The 27750-nt window shown below is 36.7% G+C and overlaps 1 protein-coding gene across 1 annotated transcript in view; it reads right to left on the reverse strand.

Annotated features, from left to right (window-relative positions):
- Positions 1–63: 63 nt before the first annotated feature.
- Positions 64–27750, reverse strand: part of LOC114454901 (syntaxin-binding protein 5-like) — an 85582-nt gene continuing 57895 nt past the window's right edge. The window contains 10 exon segments of the mRNA XM_028435784.1: positions 64–3828; positions 5655–5875; positions 6155–6266; positions 6697–6862; positions 7875–8238; positions 11056–11197; positions 11199–11299; positions 14452–14553; positions 22312–22491; positions 26809–26862. Of these exon segments, the coding sequence (XP_028291585.1) occupies positions 3787–3828; positions 5655–5875; positions 6155–6266; positions 6697–6862; positions 7875–8238; positions 11056–11197; positions 11199–11299; positions 14452–14553; positions 22312–22491; positions 26809–26862 (1484 nt within the window). The 3' untranslated portion in view covers positions 64–3786.

The raw sequence follows: 27750 nt of genomic DNA on the forward strand, positions 1-27750 counted from the left end.
GTTACTAAAACAATCCCAAAATAACTATGGTGCTATGAGAACAAATAAAACCAACCTCCCAAATGTGTACATCAATCCATGTTTATTTCATTTTTGCTTTTGCATCAACATACTTTTCAGATCTTTTTGTCAAGTAATTTCTATTACACTAGGATAATATCAAGAGAAGAACGAAAAGTATAGGAATCCATTGAAATAAGACAAACTTTGCTGCCATCATTGAGAAAACCAAAGAGATTCTTCATCATACTACAGTGTTGAAGAACTACAGAGTCCAAGAGATTTTCGACAGAGCCAGAATACCAGATACAGAACCAGCAGTAACAGGTACAACATATACAGAGAAAATATCCCAAGAATAGATTTTATTTATTTTTTTCACCTTTCACCCATAGTTGAACTGTACAGGTAATGTAAAACTGAAAACATACAAACCAAAAACACCCTGTCAGCAGATGTTAGATTTTTCTTTTTTCAGCATTTTTTATTTTATTTTGGTGTTATTTTTCCCTTTTTTTATGTGTTTTTCTCTGCAATTGAAAAAACTGCACTGAACACAAGTTTTATCCATGGTAGAGAGATAAGAGCGAGAAATATATTCATTATATTTAACATTTTTAAGACACTCCATTGATGTAAGTTCCATGTATTAACCCTTTGATGTCTGTGGGAATGGGTAAGGAATGTCCCCTCAGCCTGACATGAATGCAGGCACTATGATTATTAGCAGTGCAGGTTAAACGTGTGTTGGGTATATTTTTAGGCCTTGTGTGCATGTGTTGCTGTGCATATTTAGTGTGCGAGTGGCGTCCACATGATCCAAGAGCAGTACTTGCAGAAAAAGGCTTTATGTGCGCAATGGATACTGTTGTTATTATTTTTTGACTGATCAGATTATCTATTTTCTTTGGAAGCGGATTAGGGCCAACTTTAATGGAGAAGGTAATTTTGGACATATCAAGAATAACTTTGAAATATGTTGAGATTAAAGTCGAAATATTAAAATTAAAGGTAGAAAAGACGAGATTAAAGTTGAAATTTCGAAAATAAACTCAAAATACAATATTTTGATAAAAGTCGATGGCTTGGGCAAATCAAGAGTAAAGTTCAAATGTCGAGAATAAAGTTGAAATATATAGTTGAGATTAAATTTGCAAAAACAAGATTAAAGTTGAAATTTCGAGAATAAACTAAAGACATAATGTCGAGATTAAAGTTGAAGGTTTGGGCAAATCCAAGATTAAAAATAAAATTTCAAAAATAAAGTTGAAATATAATACCGACCTTACAGTCAAAATTTCTAGAATAAAGTTGAAATATAATATTGTGATAAAAATCAAAGGTTTGCTAATTAAGTCCAATCTAAGTAAGGTGACTAGGGCCTTTAATCTTGACAGTTTTACTTTATTCTCGACAGTTCGACTTTAATCTCCCAATTTCGACTTTGATCTAGACATTTCGACTTTGATCTCGACCTTTTGACTTTAGATCTCGACATTTTGACTTTGATCTCAACGTTTCAACTTTGATCTTGACTTTGGGACTTTAGATCTCGACTTTGATTTCGACATTTCGACTTTGATCTCGACTTTGATCTAAACTTTACAATTTTAGATCTCAACATTTGACTTTGATCTCAATTTTTCGACTTTAAATCTTGAAATTCGACTTTAAATCTTGAAATTCAACTTTAAATCTCAACTTTTTGACTTTAATCTTGGCATTTGGACTTCAAATCTTGAAATTTGACTTTAAATCTCAACAATTCAACTTCATTCTTGACATTTCAATTTCATTCTAGATTTTACCCAAAATTATCTCCGCCATCAAAATTGGTCCTAATCCACTTCAATACTTTTCTTCTATGGAGTTCAAATAAAAAAATACAGACAAATACACAAGTATACAAATCACCCTCCTCACTTATTAACGCTGTTTGTCCGTGTCGCTACCCACTGACGTACAACACAATTACAATATGATACACAACCATCATGTATCATTAACAATTTTGCTGTTTTTTGAAATACAAGAAGCCGTCAGTTAAGAGGCCCGGAACCATCAAATATAAGACTGCGACACGAAGGATATCATAGTCATCAAGAACAATATGATTAAAAAAACCAACAATTTTTGCCTTTCGATTTGAAATTTTTCGCAAATGAATACAAATACACACAGTTTCGTCACCAATTCAACGTAAGAAATTCAAAACAATACTGTCACTTCTTTTCAACGCCCCCCGATGGAGTTTCCCCGTCAGGAAACAGGTACAATCGGTATTAGCGACACCTTTAGGTGTGAAAAAAAGCCGGTTTAAGCCTCACTGCAGAGGTGAAGGTGAGTCGGGAGCGTGTCATTCATTTATGATTGCTTTGGCAGAGAGCTCGGTTCATTCCGACGCCTCTCTTCCACACACACACACACACACACACACACACACACACACACACACACACGCACACACACACACACACACACACACACACACACACACACACACACACACACACACACACACACACACACACACACACACACACACACACACACACACACACACACACACACACACACACCCAGGTGGCTCAATGAACTTATAACATCAGACAAAGGCAGCTAAAGACTGATGAGAATAACAATAGTAATTAAAAAAAACACCTTCATGTGTTGTTTTTTTTGACTGATAATCCCTCACTACAACCATCTTAGTGTATTACATCTCTTTTTTCAACTTTAAAACCACATATGGTGTTAGCTCTTAGTTTGCAGCAGGTGCATGGATTCACCCATCATGGTATATATACTGTATATATAATTATTATGGCACATGATCAGTTTAGTTTAGATTTATACATTGACACAAACGAAACACTTTCACTTTTCCTCGCATCCTTAACGTCTGACATCGGTTTGTTAGATTTCCTTTGATGTTTTGTAGAAGAAGAAGAAGCAGCTTAAAAGTGACTCTCTGTGGTCAGTGTTCAGTTTGGTGTTAATACCAATGATTTATATTTGCACTGTGCAGCCCAGGATTAGAAGATCAAAGTGAGCATAATCCTATGTGTGTTTGTGTCAATAAAGTTACTATGTGCATTTATATTGTGTCAAGTAATATTTGCTGTGACTAGAAAAAATAAAAATAATAAAACGAAAAAAAAAAAAGAAAAAGGGAAAGTAACACAAGATTTGGCTTAATAGCAATGCAGGTATACATTTCCCTTTTTTATATAGAGTTTTTTTGTCGATATCTCAAAAAATATAAAGTTTTTCATAGTTTCTGTCGTTGGCTTATACTTCATAAATTAAACTTTTTTTTTTTTTAATAATAATCTTTGAATCTCCTCGTAAATTAGCATGCTGCTTTGTGATATGGCAGTTGTATATTATTAATAGGTATCCATTGCTTTTTCATGCATTTCTTTATGGTTTCTTTATGTTTGAGTATCTACAGAGTAAAGATCAAGAAAACCCAACCACGTGAGCTCTCTCCATCTCTCTCTCCCCACACACAAACACACACACACAAACTCACACACACACTCGTTAGATAATTCTGTTCTCTCTACAGACATCTGAATTCCTCATCACTGAACGTCTAGACAAGAAACAAGCACATTGTCCTCGACATTCAGCAATGTGACAATGCCCTTCGTGAAAGTCGCTCCAGGAGCCATAACGACAGAGTCACTCTCATTTCCCACTTTCACCAGCTTTCTTTCTCCAAGTGAAAGTCCTTATTATTTTGCAACACTCGCTCCCTGCAGTCTCAGGGTGGTCCCGGCTTTAAAACTGGTACCACTTCTTGTCCTTGCACTTTAACATCAGCTAAAAAAAGAGAGAAAATCACAAAATGTTGACAAAATAACACATTGAAGGGGTTTGTTATCAAAACCACTACCAAGGTCATTCCATGTCATTTCAACAAATGGACCACACACTTTGAACTCCAAAATTCTGACATTTTTACCACTTGTTCCATGATTACTAAATAAGCACACTGTACATTTTCAATTTGATCGGATTAATACTTTTTGAGATATGGAACAATTTAGTGAGGGTGGCATTTGTTGATTTATCATGCTCAGAGAATTGAATCTTTCGCCTGGTGATAAACCACACCCACTTCCTTACTTTTTGCAAGAAAGTGGGTGTGATAATGCTGCCGTTTCTGCTCACTTCCTCGGTTTGAAAGAAAACAGCCAATCAGAGCCGTACAGAAAGAATGTCATATCTCCTGCGCTAAGCAGTGTCAAAACAAGCATGGCTCCCACCATGGAGAAGACGTGGGTGCTGCTATTCTGCTCTGTTTTAAAAGACTTGGATGCTTCGTTAATCACAACAAGAAGAGGCTTTAAAACAGTAACTCTGTAGCATATTACAAGCCATTTTCCTCTGCCGGCTCCGTTTATGAAAAAAGATTTACACTTGTCGCACTATTGTCGTCACGTGCACTCTTTGTTTGATTGGTTACTCCGCGCGTGTTTGTCCTGCCCCGCTCAGCCCCCAGAACTCAAACACCTTGTGAGCGCTTCCAAACTAACCGCCTTTATTAAACATTGAATAATACAACGAGATTAGGAATCAATCCCAGGTTATCAAATCTTTGCACAGAACACACAAATGCCTTGTTTGCAGTAGTTCAAACGTTAACGTGCCCTTAACTCGCATACTCGTGTTGCAAAAATGGAAAAAGTCCACAGCATTACTATCCCAAAAGTTGTAGGAGCGTCTCTGCGGGGCATACCGATGACGACATCATCATTTGTTACCGTGTGATCGGCTAAAACAAATCATGGTGGACAGGCGCTTCGCCCAATCAGCTTCAATCATTCTGTTCATGTCCCTCCTTGATTTCGAGAGGATTCGCCAGACACAGACCCAGATCGATGTGGAGAACTCGAGTTAGAGGGAGGGGCTACACAAACTGCTAATCTGGCTCTTGCCAGGTTAGCAGTTCATACGACGGAGAAGTAAAATCAGGTAAACTCACCGAAGCCGAATTAAACAAAGGAAAACACAGGAATCAAACAATCCACTATGGAGGAAACGGAGGAATTCACAGACCCATGATGGTAACGGACTACATGGCTTATAAGACTTTTCACACTTCTTTGTCCCATCAATGGGAGGAGGATTGTGGAAGCAAGGGAGACCTCTTGTTTTGGTACTGCTTTACCATTGGTTTCCAAAAGTGCTTGGATGTGTGCGTCATTCCTGATTAGAGTTTAAATTGCGCCCACTGGAAGCCCAGGAAGCTGGTGTTTTCATCTCCCAGGGCTAACCTCAGACAATGGGGGAAGGATTGTGGAAGCAAGGAGACTGTCCTTGCTTGGATACTCCTGCTCCCATCAGTTTTTAAAAGTGCTCGGATCGGGCCAAAAGAGGTATCAGCAGAAAGCCCTGGTCCCCCCGAGTCCGCATAAGTGTAATATGAGTAATATAAACACTATTAAAACACTAAAGATCTCTGGGCTAAAATGTCAAATGCTGTTAAGTTGGCAATGTCAACAGACTGACCGAGCTTGTTGACGTTTTTACCCCTCTTGACCTATGACCCCGCAGGTCACGCATGTGCAGTTCCCCCGCAGTGTGAAAAAGATTATACTTCTGCACTCTTGACATATTTGATCTGTTGTGGTTTCTTCACTGACCTCATGAGCGTGTTTGGAGAAGGTTTCTGCACTAGTCATCATCAGGGCGGTGCGGTCCTCCAGCTCCCCGAGCCGCTGGCCTCGCTCATCCAGGGCGATGCGGGCCCGTGCCAGATCTCCCACCACCCCAGTGGCTGCCACCTTCATGCCCTCCACTCCACCCTGACCCGGAATGTGCTGCGCCAGACTCCGAGAAGCTTTCCCTGCCGACGCCTCACCGACTGTCAACCAACCAAAAGATGAGATCTTTCTATTAGTTAGTTGTCAGAGGAGAAGCCATGAAATCAGGTCATTCCATGTTATTTTAACAATTTTTCGGGACATCCCACATACTTCAGTCTCTGAAATTTTTACCAATTGTTTTTTAATATTTCAATTGGCACACTGTACATTTTTAGTTTAATTAAATTAAGTGTGCGGGCCATTAGTTGAAATTACATGGAATGACCCAATCACATTATTGAAAAAAATCATTTAGATTTAAGAAAAAAAACACGCACAGAGCTCTTCTCTATCAAAGGTTTGAGCATTTCCTCCAAAGAAGCCTTTGAGAAATCCTCTGTTCTGAGCTTCTGGTGTTTCTATTGGTGTAAACAGCTCTCCCAGCATCTCCTGCAATCAACACAAAGGAAGAAAACAGGAAGTGATCCATATATTCATCCATTTAGTTTTCATTCTGAAAAGAGAATTCCTCTTTTTGTTTTCTACAGTTCCCACTGCTGCCTATAGATGGCACTATGGCTCTGTGCTCCATTATTAAAGATTGTGTGAGTGCAGAAATGACTTTAATTAGAGTGTATTAATCACTGTTTATAAATTCTACGTGAATCCAATGTTTAATGTCCAAGGCTGTGCTCATAACACACATATAACACTAATGGATGTCTCACTTTAGGATGAAGATAATGGAACAATGTCTGTCATTTAATGATAGGTACATGCATACATGGATTTATTCTGAAAAAGCAGCCCTTGTTGGATGGATGTTGTGTTTTACAGTTGGATAAATGGTGTTCTCACACACACTGCATGCAGTGCTAACCTGCAGGTTGTCACACATCTCCTGGCTGTAAGTAATTCTCTGGATCTCAGTGGGGGAGCTGAGATACAGGGCCTGCCCCCCATTGGTGAAGCAAAATGTTCTTGCAATGCGCATGTCTGTCAGAGGCAGGTAATTGACATCCATCAGTGGTCTTAAACTTGGCAAACTGTGGGTGGAAGAAGTGAGAGAAGAGTTAGCGAACAGCATGACGAGAGGACATTAGAACCTGGAATATGTTTCTTTTTTTTGACTTATTATCAGAGATAACTAATGCAGAAATATTGAGGATCAATAATATAAATCACTGTGTGCTAAAGAAGAAATTCACGCTTATGCCACTGCAGGAGTGCTGGAGGTCTCTGCTCCAAAACAGTCCCGCTCTTTACATTTAGCTGTGGTGGCTAGGGGGCCACATGCGGCCCTCACTCTCATTTTGTGAATCCCTCAAATGAAACACAAAATTATATGAAAACAAATAAAACGAAAAAGACACAAAATGAGAAAAAATATGCAGAAGGGCAAAATTACACAACAGCAAAAACACACAAAATAACAAATACACACAAAAATGACAACCAAAATATACAAAAAAACAATAAATGAAATTATGTCAAAAACGTGAAAATACACGATAGAACAATGCACACATTAGAGATAAAAATACACAAAAATAACGCCAAAAAACTCATAACACAAAACACAAACAAACATTACATTAAATTATTTTAAAAAAACACACAAAAGTAAAAATACACAAGGGAACAACAAAAATGTGCAAATTACAGAAAATTACACAAAAATGACAACAAAAACATACAAAATGACTCATAACAAACAAAATAACAACAAACAAACTAAATGACAGGAAAATACACAAAGTGAATGCACAAAACAATAAAAAAATATGCAAAATGAGAGACAAATAACCAAAACAACACAAAAAATAATGCAGAAAACACGAAATGACAACAATAACAAAAAAGACAAAAACCTTTGTTCTTTCCTGTATTATAAATGACGCAGAAAATTATTCTGTCGAACAAACAAACACTGTCATATGAAAACAAAAAAATGCAATTATCAAAAAAGCTATGATGCTTGATGATCTTCAACAATCTCTTTTTTTGACCTTTGACCAGTCTTTACAGGTGCTGAATTGGTGCAGAACCAGACCCTACCTGAGCGTCATCACGTGACCATTAGCGCAGAAGCAGGCCAGGCACGCGCTGTTATACACAGAGACGATGTCGGCTCTCAGCACGAACGACGACTCAGTGATGTTGTGGACGAAGAGGCAGGACTGGGAAGGCATGAGGAAGACCTTGGCCTGCCTCTCAGAGCACACCACGGCCAGGTGTCCGTCTCCACAGGCGTCCTGGGACGAGGACGGGGAAAAGTGGACCAGCTTGCGTCTCCGTGGTCTGTCTGGGTCCTCGGCCGCGTTCAGGTCTCTCCACACTTCGTAAGGGCTTTGGATCAGAGCTCCCATACAGTCCAGGAACCCGAAACGCAACACAGAACCCTTCAGCATCAGAACACCTCCTGGAACGGTTCAGGTGGTAGAAACAGAAAAAAGTGAGATAGAGTGTGTATGGCTGTCAACATTAACCCTCCTAATATCTGATTAACACATTTTACTCTTGAGGTCAATCTGACCCCAGGGATATTTGACTCTAGAAAATGATTTTCAGAAAATAGTTTGTGTCAGACACTTTGTTTATTTGTTTAATACATAAATAACCCCTTGATAATCAAACCATGACCTGTTCTCTAGCGCCACCATTAGGACAAACTTTTAAATGAGAATGAATTTGAATAGTTTCCATCTAAATCTTTTCAAATTTACCAACAGCATTAATGACCATAAGAGTATGAACCCTATTGGTTGTAGTGATTATATGACCTGTCTTGCAGCGCCACTATTAGTCCAAACTTTAAGTTTTAGAGTTAGAATATGTGTTGAAAATCTATCATCCAAATATTTTCTAATTTGTGGTTCACATTCATGATTCTCACAGAATGATCCATATTGATTAAAGTTGGGAACCCCGCTTTCCTCTCATATACATATTACTTATTTTTATTACCCTTTTGGTAACATATTCAGGGTTTATTCACTTGAAAGTATTTTGTCTCAAACACATCCTCCTCTGCATCATTTTCACTGTGAAAGAGCTGTTCCAAAATGAGGATATTGTCTCCTCCCCCCCATATTTCATGTATCAACTCAAAGTTATCAACTCTGCACCTGCAGGTGTGGGGATGTAAGGTCACGCATGGGCCACACACAGACAGGCAAGTTTTACACAGCTAAAACAGCTTGGGGTCAAATTGACCCCAGAGTAACACAAATGTGTGCTATATGTGTTCAGGGCATTGAAAAAATATTATCATGATAATATTATGCTTATTCAATTGTACCCATCAAATAAGGAAAAGTCACGAAAAATGAAGCAAAAAAGGTCAACTATTATTTTTTGAATTATGAACATTGAATGGGGTCAAATTGACTCCAAGGATAATAGGAGGGTTAAGGGTAACCATCACCACCATCAACATAGTGCTGGAAACGTGTTTGCACTGGTGTACATGATAAACACAGAGGAGGTGTTTCTAATAATGGTATAGCTTTAGTTATTCATATTAAAGAGTCACTCGGGATCTAAAGCTGACTTAATTAACACATTAAAACAGTTGAACTACCATTGTCACAAACAGTCAGACACAGACTTTTACAACACTTTGTTCTTCTGTCTTTTAAAGTCCTGGAAGAGGTATAATCTGGACTTTTTCATGCTGTAATTCAAAGTCATTTTTTTTCAGTTCAGTTCAAAGAACCTGCTTCTAAAGTCTCCTGGTGTTTAATGTTTCAGTCATACTGCGAGTTCTTATTGTGTAGTGTCTGGTGTAGGGTTTTTAAAGTGAATCATCAGGACTATCCTGGTGCGTGACCGTCTTTCTCCTCCTCTCAGTAATCGCTCCAATAGACTCTTCAAAAATGCAAAAGTAGTGGTTGCATCGCTGTGTTATCATTGGAATTGATCATGGTTGTTGACAGCATTGGGCTCAATTACATTTTTTAAAATTACAATTATGTCTTGTTCAAATCCATGTTCAAGTACAACGCTGTGACAATTGCATTGACCAGCATTTTTTCCAAATACAATTATTATTTTCCCCTTGAACTCAATTACAATTGAATTCTCTGTTACGAAAGTTCAATTACAATTAATCGCAACTACTGAGCCTTTAATAAATAAGCCCATCAAACATAACCTTCCTTTATTTAGATTGTTTCAGAATCTTCTGCAGTTTTTCTCAGAGGGTTAATTGGCTAGGCTAATACTAGCCTAGTGTTAATGATGGGTAAATACTAAGCTAATACTAGGATGTTAATGCTAATGCTAAAATAATGCTATTGATAGGCGAATGTTCATGCTAGGTTAGTGCTAATGCAAGAGTAATGCTAATGCTAGAGTAATGTTAATGCTAGGCTAATGCTATGTTAATGCTGGGGTAGGCTAATGCTAATGCTAGGCTAATGCTACGTTAATGTTAGGGCGGACTAATGCTAATGATAGTTTAATGCTAATGATAGGTTATTACTAATGCTAGGTTAGTGTTAATGTTAGGCTAATGCTAACGCAAAACTAATGCTAAGGCTAGGTTTATGCTAATGCTGTGTTAAGCTAATGATAATGCTAGCTAATGCTTGCTAATGTTAATCCATATTCTGGCTAATGCTAGCTAATGTTAATGCTAATTCTGGCTAATGCTAAGTTATGCTAATTTTAGCTTTTTTATTGCCAATGCTAGCTAATGCTAACTTATGCTAATGCTAGTTAATGCTAATGCAGTGCGACGCGGGCCAGCACCTGCATCCACTTGCATTTTCTTCAAGAAATGCTAATATTCTAGTCGAATTTGTTTTTCATCTCTTGATTACCTTGTTGTGCTTCGTTATTCATGAACATATTTGTAGTAATGTTTTTGATGTGAGCGTTTGAACCTTTTTTGTATCAGAAAACACCTTTATTTATTTATTTATTTTTTAAATGGTAAAATGATCCTCAAGAGAACCAACAGGTAAACTTGATATGAAACATATTTTAATAATTGTTAACTACGTATGTGCATGCCATAGTACTAGAACATGGTAATTGACAGTTTTACTTAAATGTTTATGCCAATGGGAATTAAAAAGTCAATTATCTGAACTCAATTACAATTCACAAAGCACCATATTTTTTCATTTGCAATTCATTACCAATTGTGCGATTACAATTATAATTTACCCCCCAACCCTGGTTGTTGACATTAGCAACAGAACTGAAATGGTTCAGCATTTGTCCAACTCACCACTGGGGCCAATGGCGACCGGTTCGTCCATCCGTTCCTCTTGGTCAGTAGGAATAGACATTGGAATGAGCAGGACCACACCTAAGCTAGTGCCCACCCACAGACACGGGGTGGGCAATGCGTCAGTCTTGCGTCCAAAGGACCTCTCCGAACTGCAGGTGTGGTGATGGCCTCTTTGGTCCTCGCGGGTCAATGCTGGAGACGCTTGAGCTACGCGAGTGACTGAAGGAGTTCTCACGACTCTCTAAAAGTCAACAACCACAGAGTCAGGCAGTAGTGATGCAAAAAATAGAGATAAGATACAATGAGACAAATATTCTTTTAGGTTATTGAACTTAAAGGGATCCTCCACTGTTTTTACAAGTTTGGTCTAAAATCTTTAAAATGTACGTATGCCTAACAAAACGCATTATTATGCACTAACGTGGTAACAAAAAATCGATTTGGCAATATATTACAATATTTCACGCCACAATTATCGTATCGATCCAACAAATGGCCAAAATTTAATTGCGCTAACATACATAATTGTATTTTGTACTTGTAGAGGTGAAATTTGTACTTATGATTTGATATTGCGATATATATTGTATTGTTTAGTATCTGGATTTATCGTATTGTGACATGCAAATTGTGAATTGCATCATATCGTCAGATTCATTTCAATGCATACCTCTATTATGCACTATAGTCATTTAATTGCCTTCTAACAATGTGACTACTAGCCTGTGTTCCACCATCTTGAAATCACGTGATTGATGATGTCACACGGCTCCCCTGCCTGTAAACCCATGTAATCCCATTGTTTTCTATTGAAGTGAAGCATTCAGCCTGATTTTTAGATAATTTAGCAACTTTTTCGGTCAAAATGACAACTTGTGCTGCTTTTGGTTGCTCTAAAAAAAAAAAAAAACCCTGCGACTGCAGGGGCGACAGTTCCAATTCTGTAATTTGGTAGTAGACAATGAAGCAGAGAAGAAGAGCTCTCCTAAGGGACCGTTATTCTCCCTTAAACTGTTTTTTTTAGAGCAACCAAAGCATCTTAAGTTGTCATTTTGACTTGCTAAATGATTTAAAAAGCAGGCTGAATGTTTCACTTCAATAGAAAATAATCATCAATCATGTGATTTCAAGATGGCGGAACACAGGCTCTAAAACTGTAAAATAGTCCGATTTTTAAAAGGTAATGAAACTAATACGGTGAATAATAATGCATTTTGTTAGGCATAGATCTGATAAGTACATTTCAAAGATTTTAGGCCAAACTTGTGAAAACAGTGGAGATTTCCTTTAAAGCAGCAGTAAAAGGGTCGGTGAGAACATGTAATGTAAAGGGAAAAGAACAGATAAGACAGCTGGGAGTTTAAACACAAATTTCACATTTAAACACAGTTTGTCAATTGCACAACAGTGAAACAGTGATATTAAAAAAATCCTTCAGCAAAAGGTGCATTACAGTGACATTTTAGCTCCACACACACACAAATATACACACACGTGCATACAAATATTGAGTTTAAACACTGAGAAGATTGAAGTCAGTGACCTGACATGAGACAATCACGAGGACGCGCCCACACGCACATGGAAGACCCTCCTTTAAGTGCTCCACATGCAGGCCCCTGCGCTGTGTACATAGAACCGCCATCATACAAACTATTTCTGTATTGCTGCCTATCTGAATTATTCAGAGGAAGAAAACATGCAGTGCTGTAGCCCACAAAGTGGAGACTTCATGCAGCATCTGCTGCTGGCACCTAACCAACCATGTGTGCACGTATATTAGTTGTGACAGATACTGATGGATGCATTCTGGACAACTTTTTTTTTACATGAGGATAATAGCTCTTCATTTTATTCATTAGTTTGATTGTTTGAGAGGAGCATTCAAAACTAAGCTGGAAATAAGATAAAATAACAAAAATAAATTCCATATATTCATATTTTTAATATCTGCTGGTTATGCATGCTTGAATCTCTAAAGGTGTGACACCTTCCAGTATTCTAAGAAAACATTGCACTAGTGGTTCTCAACCTTTTCAGACCGCAACCTCTAAAACAAAGGTGCCAGAACAGTCATGTGGAGACAGGGTCACCTATAAGGGGGAATAAAGGGGAGAGATTTTTGGGGTCTATCCATAAAGTCAGTAAAATAATGGTCAATTGTTCTATGAATCTGTCATAACCACATTTATTTATTTATCTGAATAATATCCACTGTTATCCAGGACATTTATTGTCATTTGTGCCATAGTATAAAATCATCTTAAAGATGTAAATCATTGTTTTAATCAGAAATAAAATGGGTTAAAAGTGGCCAAAAATGGTGGAAAAGGTGCAGAAATGGGATTTTAAAAACAATAGAATTTGGCTAAAAGATGCAAATTAAAGTGGCTAAAAACAGACAGAAAAAGTGGTAAAAAGGGTTCAAAGTGTCAATATTGGCTTAAAAGATGGCAGAAATGGGGGAGGGAGGTGTTATAGTAATGCAATTTCAAAGTAGGAACAATTAGTTTAAATTGGCAAATAATGGTCATGACAAATGGTGGATGTGGTTAAATTGGCAAAAAATAAACAGAGTATGGTGTGAAAAAAGGTTTAAAGTGATGGGTCAACACTTGTGAAAATAGGTAGAAAAGTTGTAAATCCTTCTTTAAATCAGAAATAAAATGGGTTAATCAACAAAGTGGTGAAATGGGATTTTAAAAACCACAGAAATGTGTTAAAAGTTGCAAATTAGTGGCCGAAAACAAACAGAAAAAGTGGTAAAAATAGTTCAAAGTGTCAATTTTGGAACGATTAGTTTAAACTGCCAAATAATGGGCATAATAAATCGTGAATGTGGTTAAATTGGAAAAAATAAGCAAGACATATGGTGAAAAGAGGTTAAAAGTGACAATAGTGGGTCATCATATGTGACATTAGGTTCAAAGGGTTTATAAGTGCTGAAAACGTCTTGAAAGTGGAAAAAATGTGCCGAAAAGGCATTGAAATTTGATGGAGAAGTGGCAGAAATGGGGGTAAAGTAGCAAAAATGCATTAAATGGAGCAAAAAATGTGGCAAGAAAAAGTGTTGAAAATAGGTTAAATAATAGCAAGTTTGATGTAGTTGCAGAAAAATCGTAGCAATAAGCAACAATGAGTTCAAATTATTCAGAAAATATTCCTAGTTTCTTGAAGGCATCTGGCGAAACCCTTCGAGTGTCTCACATCCCCAAGGCTGAGAACCCATGCACACTAGTGCATCAACTTCCTACAGAGTAGACATACCTTCCTAGTTTAGGACAGACAGGGGCACAGGACGGACTGACATTCCGACCCAAGACGGACAAATTAATGTGCGTGAATTAGCCTTAGAGACAGCAGTGGATGGGTTCATGGCCGAAGCCCCCTTACCTCTCTCAGACCAGCAGTAGGAGGCGGTGGTGTGGTGTTCGTCATGTGAGTACATAGTGACTCCGTGTAACTGCTGAAGCATTGCTCTCCTGGATGCATGCCCTACTTATCCCCACAACATGAACCCCCATACAACAAGTCGCCATAAGCCCCCACCCCCCACACAATAAAAACACAACACAACACACGGGTGTAGCCGTTTCAAGGCCATGTACGGACGGACAGATGAACATCAGTACCAGTGAACGACAGAAAAAAGAAAAAGAGAAAAGATGCAACTGAGCGTTCAAAGGTTCAAACAGTGACAAAGAAATACTGGACAACCATGATTGTAGAGGGCGTAACATTTAGCTGCATAGCATCATTTCCTCTGAGGAACTTCCTTTTTATGTAAGCTGCTCTATACTACATATACCTATATTCTATTAGCTGCATAGCATCATTTCCTCTGAGGAACTTCCTTTTTTTGTAAGCTGCTCTATACTATATATATCTATACTCTATTAGCTGCATAGCATCATTTTCTATATGGAACTTCCTTTTTATGTAAGCTGCTCTATACTATATCTATCTATATTCTATTAGCGCCATAGCATCATTTCCTCTGAGGAACTTCCTTTTTATATAAGCTGCTCTATACTAATCTATCTATATTCTATTAGCTGCATAGCATCATTTCCTCTGAGGAACTTCCTTTTTTTGTAAACTGCTCTATATTATATCTATCTATACTCTATTAGCTGCATAGCATCATTTTCTATATGGAACTTCCTTTTTATGTAAGCTGCTCTATACTATATCTATCTATACTCTATTAGCTGCATAGCATCATTTCCTCTGAAGAACTTCCTTTTTATATAAGCTGCTCTATACTCATCTATCTATATTCTATTAGCTGCATAGCATCATTTCCTCTGAGGAACTTCCTTTTTATATAAGCTGCTCTATACTATATCTATCTATACTCTATTAGCTGCATGGCATCATTTTCTATATGGAACTTCCTTTTTATATAAGCTGTTTATGAGTAATTTTACTTGTACTTAAGTACATTTCAAAAGAAAATTAATTCATTGCATTTCTCCTCCAAATCAATATCATTTTATTTTATTGAGATTTTTGTACATTGTTTGTTTCTCTTGTGTTAAGTATGGATTAATAATAATCTAGGTATTTAATAGCCTTTTACATTTTAGATTACCTTTTAAAATCTGTGCAGGGGCACCAGATGAGAACTAGCTTCTTTTGGCTAAATCTGTTCATTTACAGCATGTCTGTTTATTAATGGGCATTGTCCCTTTAAACAATCAATAAATCCATATACATTCACGGGGGCGCCAGGGGGCCCCATTTTTCAAATGACTCCTCCTCCGTTAGTTCTCGTTAGATCGAAATGCAGTTTGGTATGAATATTCTATGAATTAATAATATGAGACTCTCTGAGCCCTTTTTGTGAAACGGGGCCCGGGAGCCCACCCCCATTTTCGGTACTTTCCAAATTTATGGGAACATAGTCATGTGATATATCGTTTCAAAGGTAATTCAACGCAGATTACGATTATGCCTCGCACAATGCGATTAGGGGCCCAAGCGCCTTTTTTCTTCCATTAAAGTTGTTTTCTCATTTAATTGTGAGTCAATAATTGCGACAGTTGGTGGTACCGACTCATTGACACATACTAATATATGAATGGGGCCATTACTCCGTAATGTGCCACGGGGGCGCCAGGGGGCACCATTTTTCTCCATTAATGCTCGTTGAATCGGGCTGTAAATTGACATGAATATTCTATGAGCGAATGTCAACAGCCTCTAGGAGACCTTTTCTTTTTTACTCGGTGGAGAATTCATTTGATTGAATTCTCGGGAACGTGGTACGTGCTATTCGGCACGGAGACATTCTGCGGGCCAGGCCGTAGTTCAATCGAACTTGTGACTTGCACTTGAGTATTTTATGTATACCTTACTTGTACTTGTACTTGAGTACAATTTCAATCAAGCAACAGTACTTCTACTTGAGAAGGATATATCAGTATCTCTTTACACCTCTGGTTAAAATTAGTATGTTTTTTTCCCTTTGTTTTAGCATTTTTCTGCATTTCTGGTTTTTTGTTTTGCAATTTTTTTAATATTACAATTAAATAAACATATTCTATTGTATAATTGTGACAGTAACCAGCCCTCGGTAAGGAAGGACTTCATGAGGAGGGAGATATATAAAAAGACAGAACATTTATGTTTCAACATTTTGGTATTTTCATGCTTTGGACAGCAGAGCTGTACATTTATGCAGGTGGAAATTATTCTGAAAAAAAAGAAGCTATGAATCTGTGTAGCTTATAAAGCTAATAGGTTGGATCCATGTGTGGCTGCAGTGTGGTGGAGACTGTGGGGGGGCTGGCTAATGGCAGTCAGGCATAATGATGCTGTGACAGGACGCAGGCACCCCGTGGAGGAGCAATACAGGGAACGAGAGTCAGGCAAGATAGTGTGTGTGCATGTGTGTGTGTGGGTGGGAGATAAAGGCAAGACATCTGAAGGGGTGGGACGGAATGAAAATGCAGGGTTTATAAGTCGTTTACATGCATGGACACATGAGCACATTTCAAGGGCAAACACCTGAAAGGCTACAAGTGACTTCAGATGCATGAAAGCCAACCACTGACCTTGAGCACAGCTTTGTATAAAGTATAGTGTATACAGTATATATTTATTCTGTAAATGTTACAAAATGTGTTTGTTTCTGAAACTTTGAAGTTTACGCTTCAAAATATAAATAATACATCAAATACAGTATGTAAGGCATATGTAAGTGACAGATATCAGCCCCAGCAGGATTTTCTCTTTTAAATTTGATTTATTTTATTAATTTATAATTAATTATTAATTAATTTATTAATTATAATTTATTAATTATAAAATTTGTATTAATTTTGGGACATTGTGAGAAATTATTTGAGGAAAACTGAGTCCTTTGAACAATTTGAGGTTAAAAATGACTGCAGTCATGTGACAAAAGCACGGCAACAACAACTGCATTATTTGGTAATTTACATAATAATTCATGTTTTGTGTCTTTTTTTTACTTTCTCGGGTGAAATTAAATATTTAGCTAATACGCAAATTCACCGGAAGTACCAAAATAAAACATTTCACACATTTATATTTAACGTTTATGTTTAAATGTAATATTTAGGTTTAGCATTTAGAACATTTTTTACGTGAAAAAAAATCATAAATTTCACAAATATTGCTGTAAATCTTGTCAAAAGTAACTGCATTATTTGGTAATTTACATAATAATTTATGTTTTTATGTCTTTTTTTTACTTTCTCGAGTGAACTTAAATATTTAGCTAATACACAAATTCACCCAAAGTACCAAAATAAACATTTCACACATTTATATTTAAATGTAATTTAAGATTTAGCATTTAGATTTAGGTTCAATATTAAACATTTTGATTTAGATTTAACATTTAGATTTAACATTTTTAGGTGAAAAAAAAATCACAAATTTCACAAATATTGCTGTAAATCTGGTCAAAAGTAACTGAATTATTTGGTAATTACACAATAACTCATGTTTTTTCAATCTTTTTTTACAGGCAGAATAGGATGGTTTAAATGAAGGGATTTGGCCTCCGGCCTTGAGTTTGACACGTGGTGTACGTATACAACACAAAGCTAATTTAAACATTTTTTAATCTATCAATCAATGGCTGTTTTTTCCTCAAAGGAGACTGTTTTAGGTAAATTGTTGACTGTACTATCAGTCTTTTTTCCCCTGCCATTTCCCTCCTCTGTCTCCTCGCCTGGCGTGCACAGGCCTCATTAAACATCAGTCCCATCTCTTGTGTTGCTTGTTGACCTTTAATTATTCCAGTGATCCTGCTGGCTCTTCACTGTGGTAACCCGCTGCAACTCATTACAGAACAGCAGCAAAAGGTACCGGACCGAAGGGTGCTAACTACGCTGTGAAAAAGCTACTGTTTATGCACGGTAAACACAGCCATTATTCCCCCTGCACGACTAGTTCTAAAGACTGAGAAACATTTATGACTCATGGTCAGGACCTGGAATGTCTTCTTATATCACAGAAAGTAGAATAGTCAGAATAAAAATGATAGATTTTAAAATAGCCTATGGGGCGCCAATTGAATTTTTTAACATAACTTTTTACCAGATTTGTGAATTTAAAATATAATCTCAATGCTAAATCTAAATCTAATCTGAATCCAAATGTTAAATCTGAATCCAAATGTTAAATATTAATTATAAATATAATTTTTAAATATACGTTACATTTAAATATACATGTTAAATCTAAATGATAAATCTAAATCTAAATGTCATGGGTGAAACTAAATATTCAGCTAATATGCAAATTCACCGGAAGTACCAAAATAAACATTTTACATTTAGATTTAACATCTATATTTAAATGTCAAATTTACATATAACATTTAGATTTAATATTTAACATTTAGATTTAACATTGACATATTTTTACGAGAAAAAAAATCACAAATTTCACAAATATTGTTGCAAAATCTGGTGAAAAAAAATGTAAAACGAGTTTTGCTAAATGTTGCTGTTTATTTTAACATGCACAACTTTACCATCGGCACCGCATATTATACAAAGACTTTTATTTTGAAAAGGCAGGATCTACTTTTTTTTTTTTTTTTTTTGTATAACAGTTCTTCAAAAAACATTTGATAAGGTTATAAATAATGTATTTTTTAGAATCCACCTGCAGCCAAGAGGAATCTGCAAGAAAATATCTATTTTTCACTATATAAATGACATTCCTTTCTTGGTTTTAGCCGATAACTAACAAGTGACGCACGCATCAGGCTCTTTCGATCCTCACAATCTTCCCCTAATATCTAAGTGTGTTTACCCAAAGTCAACACATGTGAAGCTTTGACAGCTGTTTGGATGTGACAGAATAAGTGCTCGTATTTATTGTGAGTCAGGCTATTTTCACATGTCATGTTTGGGGTCATTATTCCACTTTGTGTGGAGACTTTTATCTGACTTCCAATTATTTGCGTTTTTCTCATTTTCTCCAACTACATGTACAAGAACTTGATCCCTAACCTCACCCATAGAAAGTACTCTGAAAGTGTTGATAATACTAAATGGCTTCATAGAACACAGAGAGGCAACACACAAATATCACTGCCTTATCTCAAACCAGGGTAGGGATCAATTACATTTTTCAATTACAATTACACCTTTAATTAGCCACGTTCAATTACAACTCAATTACGATTACGGGGACAGGCATTTTTTTCCAATTACAATTCAAATTAGAATTACTATTTTTCCCTGAACATTTTCCCCTTAATTACACTTACTTTCTCAATTACTAAAGTTAAATTACAATGAATCATAATTACTGAGTCATTAATAAACAAGCACATAACATGCAACCTTCCTCTTGTGTTAGCTTTCTGTTAGCATTGCTTATGATAATGGGTGGATTTAGACCCATGTCTTAAATCAGCTGTAAAATACACTAAAAACAATAATCTATAATCCATTTTTTTTTTTTTTTTCATCTCTTGGTTACGTTATTAGGCTTCCTTTAACATTAAAATATTGTCTTTAATATTTTTGTGGAGGTTGTCTGAGTATTTTTTTCTGTCAGTACACCACTCTATATATCATTTATTTTAAAATATGGTAAAATTATCCTCAAGAGAACAGACAACTAGTAAAAAAAACTTAATAATAATGTATTACGTAACTATGTATTTGTAAACCACGGGTTAGCATTTAATACAACTGTAATTTAAATGTTTAGAATTTTCTTGCCAATTACAATTACAAAGTCAATTATCTGAAATTAACTACAAATGAACTACAACAAAAACTGATTATTTAAATTAGAATGACGTTATATTTGTAATTAACAAAGAATCATAATTACATACGACTCCAACCCTGTCACAAAGCGATGCATGTTCATTCACACAGACATACATTGTAGCACTTGTGGTGATTAAAGGGATGTGAAGCCGTTGTCAAGTCAATTCATTTTTAACGAGTGTGAGTCAGTGTTTGCATAGAAGGTTCAAACTTGTGGGAGAAAATGTAAAGTACATGTCAGAATTGTCAGTGAGAACAGTGAGTCACAATCCTAGAGTGGCAACCCGTGGTGAGCTCGTGATTATGACAATTATAATTTGATTATTAGTTACATATCCACAACTAGAATGGGGAAAAACATTTTACTTCAACATATGTATATATATTTTAGATGAAAACGTTCAATGACATGAGTTAGGGGGTGTTGCCACACTACATGAGGCTAGTGTGTTTCGCGTTAACCACTTTTCAAGAGCAAAAAAAAAAAAAAAAAACAAAGTCAGAAAAATGAACAGTAACTCAAATTAAACAAATAATAAAGTTAGTGAAAGCTTCACCTACAGTAACTATTAGTTAACATAACATGGTAAACCTTAGGCCTGCGACATGGCCGACACAAATATAGATAGATGGACTCAATGCAAGAGCACGTTCTTGCATTCAGAAGAAGCAGAACCTGTAGTCCATGAATTTTTAGGTGATGCTAATGCAAGCTGCAGAAATAAGAGACTAAATAGCACTATCCTTCAGTGTGAATGTGATACAGCAGCCATTTTATGCGTTACCTTTTGATTTAGGACAATAAACGTAAACGTACGATTCCCTAGTAGGTAAACGTCGCACTGAGGCTGAGTTCGAAATCGCATACTCTCGTACTACTAATGCTAAGTCTGACGTCAAAATTAGTATGTAGTGCATTCACATTAGACAGTATGGAAAGATTAAGTGCGTGAGAAATACCCAGATTTATACTATATGGGGACATTTTTTCAGTATGCACGGTGGGCACACTAGTCATACTCAACCGTCCCATGACGCATTGCAAGCGTAACGTAAAATGGTCATCCCCTTTTCAAAATAAAAGCATCTCTTCTTGTCATCCATTAGTTTAACGCTTTTGTAAATAGGGCTCTTGTTTTGAAGGTAATCAAAAGCTTTGTCAGTAGCACAATGGCGGGACTTCGAAAATCTCCAAAGTATACTTATGTGGGAATGGCCATCATACTAACCATACTTATAGTATATAGAAGACAGTATACACTCATTTTGTAGTATGTAGTACGAAGTGTGACATTTTGAACACAGCCATAGTGGTTAGTAAGCTTAGGTCATGGTTCTACATTCTATCTTCTTTTCTTAGATAGTCTCCATAACTGACATTGGCCATACTTTCCTTAACAAGAAAAGAAAATATGGAGGTAATTATGACTACAATGGAGAAACCATGGCTTGCATTTCCAAGCCAAAAAAGGAATGTGTTGTATGTGATTATTATAGTATATAAGGAAGCCTTTGGGGACTTATTTATTGTGACCGACTAACATTATGAAGTAGTCTCTTTTAAATTCATAAATAGAAATGTGAAAGCTCTTGGTGTAGACCAGAGCATTACTGGTCTATTTGATAAATTTAGTTTTTGGTTAAAATTTGAACAACTTGAAACCAAATCAAAAGCTTACGTCTAGCAGAGTTGAGGCAAATCAGAACTCATGGTTATCGTGCAGGCAGTTCCTAATCCTTAGTCTAAGGCTGGATTGAAAAATGAAACACTTCTGAAACTCTTGCTGCTGGCTGTCCAATATACAGATCACGCCCAATTTTTAGGCTGGCAACTTGCATTAGCTTGTGCTTGCCTTGTGTTAACAATGTGTCAGGCCTTAAACCACTTACCCAGGCATGAGAGGGTTGGCATGCACTTGTCATAGGCAGGGTAATGTTACTCAGGTTTAGGGATTTGGAGTTTGGGAAGACAAGCACACACCTTCAGTGTGGGACACAGGCAAAGAGATCTCCATGCAAGCAGCAGACTGGGCCTTGCGGAAGGGTGGTCGGCCGGGGCCTCTGCGGGTAAGCCGTGGCCCCTCAGGACCCATCGGAATGCGAGGCTTCCCCGCCGAGCAGGACTGGGAGGTGGGGCTAGTGCAATGTCCATTGACATGATCTGTAACAACGGCAAAGCATTAGCATCATAACTTTCATCACAGGTTTCAAACCATTGCTTCAATATTCATATCCAAAAGTCATCAAGTAATAATGAAGAACAGGGAAGGTCAAAATAAGAGAAATACCTGATGTTGAGCCATAAACACATTGGCCCTCATTTATCAACCTTGCATGAAAATGGGTGTAAATCAGCGTTTACATTTAGTCGTACGACAGGACCAACGTTTGATTTATGAAATATTTGTCTTTGTACAAATAATCCGACGGTTGAATTGTCGTCATTAACTTGTTACTCATGTTTCGGAGGCCCCAACCACTGAAATCAAACAAGAAAAGAAGCTTTTCCAAGATGAAAATGGCATCCTCACATCTGAGTTGGAGCAAAACAAAGACAGTGTGGAAGCTGGATTTAAAGGAGCCTATTTAAACGCTCTGTAGAAGAGAATCAGCTCCTGAGCAGGTGAAGTCTGCCCCCCTGTGTGCGCTGCGAGCAGTTTCACAACAGAGATCCTAGAGAGACACATGGAAATATATTGTTTATGTCGACCTCAGTTATAAACACCCTTTAGGCAATATATATCACATAAAATTAATGATCAAAACCCTTAAAAAAGCCCTTAAAATGACTAAATGTTGTCGCTTCTGTGTTTATTATGGCTACAGTCAATTACTGATTAAATACTGCTGAATACTTTTAAAAATGTAAGGAACTATTTACATTTAAAAGCATAAACAAGGTCCTGTTTCCTCAGAGTTTACCAGCAACATTATAAGATATTCAGTGAAAGAAAAACAAAAAAGTGGTATAATCAATGTGGGCTTCTTTCAAATTAATTTTATTTTTGTTTCATTCATTTGAATAATCTGTTTTAATCTGTTCTGAATGTGCGTACACAAGGTCAGACCTGACATAACATCTGACGGTAGCGTCAGAATTGATAAATACCGAAGCTTGCGTAAATATGATCGAATGCACTTCGAATGCTCAGACCTGAACGTAGGAATGGTTGATAATTGACGGCCAATGTCTTTGTTTCGGTTGTATTGCTCATTTGAGAAGCACTCATATCTCATTCATTATTACACTGTGTGACCAATGAAAATGGATATTCTTGCCATACAGGAGGAACAAGCCGATGCTTTGATCTGACTGTAAGCTTGAGGTTTCAAAGGGAAAGTGAGTGACGAAAAGGCTGGAGGTGTGGTTTAAAGTTTAGTATGTGCAAGAAGGAAAAGGAGATGCTGGGGCCAAAGGGATGGGAAGGAAAAAACGGTGAATGCAGATTCATTCAGTCACAAAGATTAAGCATAGAAACATAAGAATATTTGAAGATCAGTTAGTTTCAGAAGCTCTATGCACTGGATTGTTTTAATGAGAGACATTGGGTTTGAAAGAGAGAAAAAATGCACAAAACAATAGATGAAGATCAAAGTTTCTAGAAAATAATTAGAATGAAGAAAAGGGCTCAGTTAGCTTGTATAGGCTCTGCTGCCTGTGTCAACATGATAACACAGCGGCCCCTTCGTGACCTCATCCGCAGGCTCCATCCATTCAAAGCACTTTACTCTACAAAATGAACAGAGCATGGTAAAAAGTGTTTAAATGCTTGGAAAAATACAGAAAATAGCGGAGATGCAGATTTCTGACAGCAACGAATACAAATCTCACAGTGTTGTTGGGCCCATTATTTTACTTTATTGACATTTGTGCTCCGTGAAACCAAGGTTAGGAACATTAAAGGATGACAGGTGCATTTTTAAACTACTATTATACATAAAAAAGGTAGAGACGAGACAGTGTCATCTTCATATTGTTATATTACAGAACACTGATAGAGTATCTTTTGAAACTAAACTAATCTTCCATTCAGTTGACTGATGCCGAAAAAGATTTAATTTCAAGAAAATGATGAAATGGCTTTCGGTGCAGAATCTGATCCATACGCAGAATTACTCACCGGATTCATACCAGGATGGACCAGAGCAGAGCAGAGCAGCGTCAAACACAGTTGTGTATTTATCTACTGTTGTGTTATTTCAACTTGAATTTTGTAAAATAACCAATTTACAGCAAAATGAAATGATTCCTGCCTCATTCATAACTTTCTGTAGCCAACAAATTAACGCATTATTCTGTAACAACCAGTGGTGGCCCTAAGCCATTTGGCTCCCTAGGCAAAAATGTAGGCGCCGCCTCCCTGTGTATCATTTATTTGTTATCATTTCTTTTATTAAAAAAAACCCCAAAAAACCGAAAAAAAAACCCAAGAACCAAATCAAAAATAGTTACCTAACAAATACATAAAATATAAAAAAACTAAAAAACAAAACCGTATTTAAATATATCAATAAAATAAAAATACAGCAGTCCAAACAAATTGTAAAACATAAAATAAACTGTCACAAAAATAAACTATATATACAAAATTGATATAGGACACAGCACATTTTAAGACAATATAAAAACCATGTAATAATTACTTTTTTTTCTCTTCTTTTTAAATGTTATGTTTCATTTATTCAGAAAACTTTGACATGTTTCTGTTTCGAATGTCAATTGCCAGTCTTGCTTAGAGGCGTCTGCTGATCGCTTTGATGTCAGGAGATCAAAGTAAATTTCCTGAGGAACAGTTGTCTGAATGAATGAAACCTTAACATATAGTTATAAAAACCAGTGTTAAGACGCACAAAAAAAAAAAAAAAATCAGGATAATAATAATATATTATTATAATCATAATATTAAAATAAAGACCACGCCCTTTTTCCCAGAGAAGAGGTACGGTCCAATCAGTGGACGGCGAGGATTATTGAGATTAATATTTCACAAGCTTTGCATTGATGTGGATCTAAATTAATGTGGCTTTGTTCTTGACAAATAGTACCAACTGCTCTTAATATAAGAATACTATGAGATAAGATACAAGAATAATTGTTTTTCTATGTGTGGCGCCCCCTGAAGGGATGGGCTGATCAGCATTATCACACTTTTAAATTCCAATTTCTTTATTATTATTTTTCTTTTTCTTCCGACCGTATTTTGACCTGCCAATACTTTGCATATTCTTGACCGCTCTACACCATTCAAAGATCAAAATGTTTTCCTGCTTAGTGACAATGATGTTATCTAACTTGTAAAATGCTAACTCTCTTACTTTTAATGTAATTTAAGGTTTTATTAAAATAAGGCTGCTTTTGCAAGCATCAGAGTGCTTGATTAGGTCTGTTAGAGTGTAACAGCTGCTGCTCATGAACTCCGAGGGAAAACTGCTGTTAAAGCTTTAATCCTGCAGCTACAACCCCAATGTGTTGTATGAAATGTTGCTATAATCTTCCTCCTTCTCAGAACTTTTAGGACCAATCCTCAAGTGGAACCTGGTTTGAATCTTGCCCTGCACAATTTCTGTAACTTTGACACAAAATAAATGTTTTGTTAAATCCTCACTGACTTAACCTAAGGCTGTTCGCTCCCTGCGAGTACTGCCTACAAATGTCTAAGCTTTTGGTAATGTGTACAAACGTGTGTTCATTGACAATAAACTCATAGAGCCAAAGGAGTTGGCAATTTGTTTTCGCATTCCCACTTGCATTGTCGTGGCAATGTAATTTTTTCATGTTTAAATTGGCATTTATTTCAGAAAAAAAATAAACTTTTATGTATTTCAATAACATATTTGACAACCAAAACAATGAAGGCGGAATACAGAAGGCAGCAGGAAGCTGTGTTGAAGAAGCAGCGTGGACGGGACATTGCCGATGTAAGCGAAGGAGAACCTGAGATTGTGAAGTGATTGCAGCAGTTAGAGAGCGTGTGCAGGGGTAAAGGGAACCCTTGAAATCTGATGCGTGGATGAATCCGTTGAAATGAAGAAAAGACTTTGGGACGAGAGGAATGATCCAGCTACAGTGAGTGAAAGAGACAGCACGTGATCTGTAGCGCCTCAGAGCGAGGCTGTTAATGGAGGGAAAAGTCGTACAACCAGAGGATGGTCCGATCATGGTAAAGTGATAGAAAGCCTCAAATTTAAAAATGGACATGACGTACAAATCGCCTTGGTAAACACTTGCAAAATGTAGAGGAAACAAATTACAGAGGGTTTAAAAGAAATCAAAATACGCTCAAAGGGGGGAAAATGGACACCAGCTTTAGGGCCGACAGTCTCATGGCGCTGGTTGGACAGGAAGAGAAAATGACTCAGAAAACTGAAAGAAGGTTTGAATAAGAACCAAAAGAAACCAGAATAGAATAGATGCCTAAAGCACAAAATCAAATGACTCAAAGGAAATAAAAAAACGTCTGGCTTTCGCCTACCGTACCAAGATCAGTCTTAAGATCTGTTGGCAGACTTAACTTTCTGCCGGGTCCCTTTACTGAAACAAAAGAATAGGAAACAAAACACCAGTTAATCTTTTCAAATCATAAAGAAAGAAAATAGAAAAAAAAAAAAAAAAAAAAAAATCAATTTACCACAAAGTTGCAGTAGACTGTAAATGATGACAAAGTGCCAGGAGAAAATAAAAATAAAAACATGCGTTTTGGTGCACACATTTCCAAAGTCATGCTCCACCCAAAGCACCTACTGATCAGAGATTATCAGGATGGATTCAGGGGATGATCTGTTCAGTTGATTACCTCAGGGGTGTCAAACTCATTTTAGTTCAGGGGCCAAATATGAAGTAGTTTGATATTAAGTGATTCTAGGCGGGAAAACAAGCACTTTCAACATTAATATCCCCAAGTTTGTAGTTTAGACGACGTATAAGTCATACATATAGTCTGTAAGTGACAGATATCAGTCCCTGTAGGATTTTCTCGTTAAAATATCATTAATTTTGGGACCAATTTGTATCTAATTTGTGGAAATTATGTGAAATAATTACAGGAAAATTGAGTTCTTTGAACAATGTGAAAAAAGCATGGGAAAATTGTGATCTTCCAAATATTGTGGAGTTTCATTGAATTTGTACATTTAGATATCTGAGGTGATTTATCTACAACTGAATTATTTAGGCCGAATTTGATGGTCTAAAGGACTGGATTTGCAGCCCGGGTCTGAAGTTTGCCACATGTGGATTACCTGAATATTTATTCTTTAACTTTTTTTCAGGATATTTACTTTGACCTCCTGACATGTTTCGACTGTCAACTGCCAGTCTTCTTCAACGGCGTCTGCTGATTGCTTTAATGTGTCCTTGACTTCCATGTAGTAATTCTAGAAAGTTAATTTTGTCTTCTTTTTTAATAATATGTTGTTTTGT

The sequence above is a fragment of the Gouania willdenowi genome, chromosome 21 (assembly GCF_900634775.1).
Source record: "Gouania willdenowi chromosome 21, fGouWil2.1, whole genome shotgun sequence".
In the NCBI taxonomy this organism is placed as follows: domain Eukaryota; kingdom Metazoa; phylum Chordata; class Actinopteri; order Blenniiformes; family Gobiesocidae; genus Gouania; species Gouania willdenowi.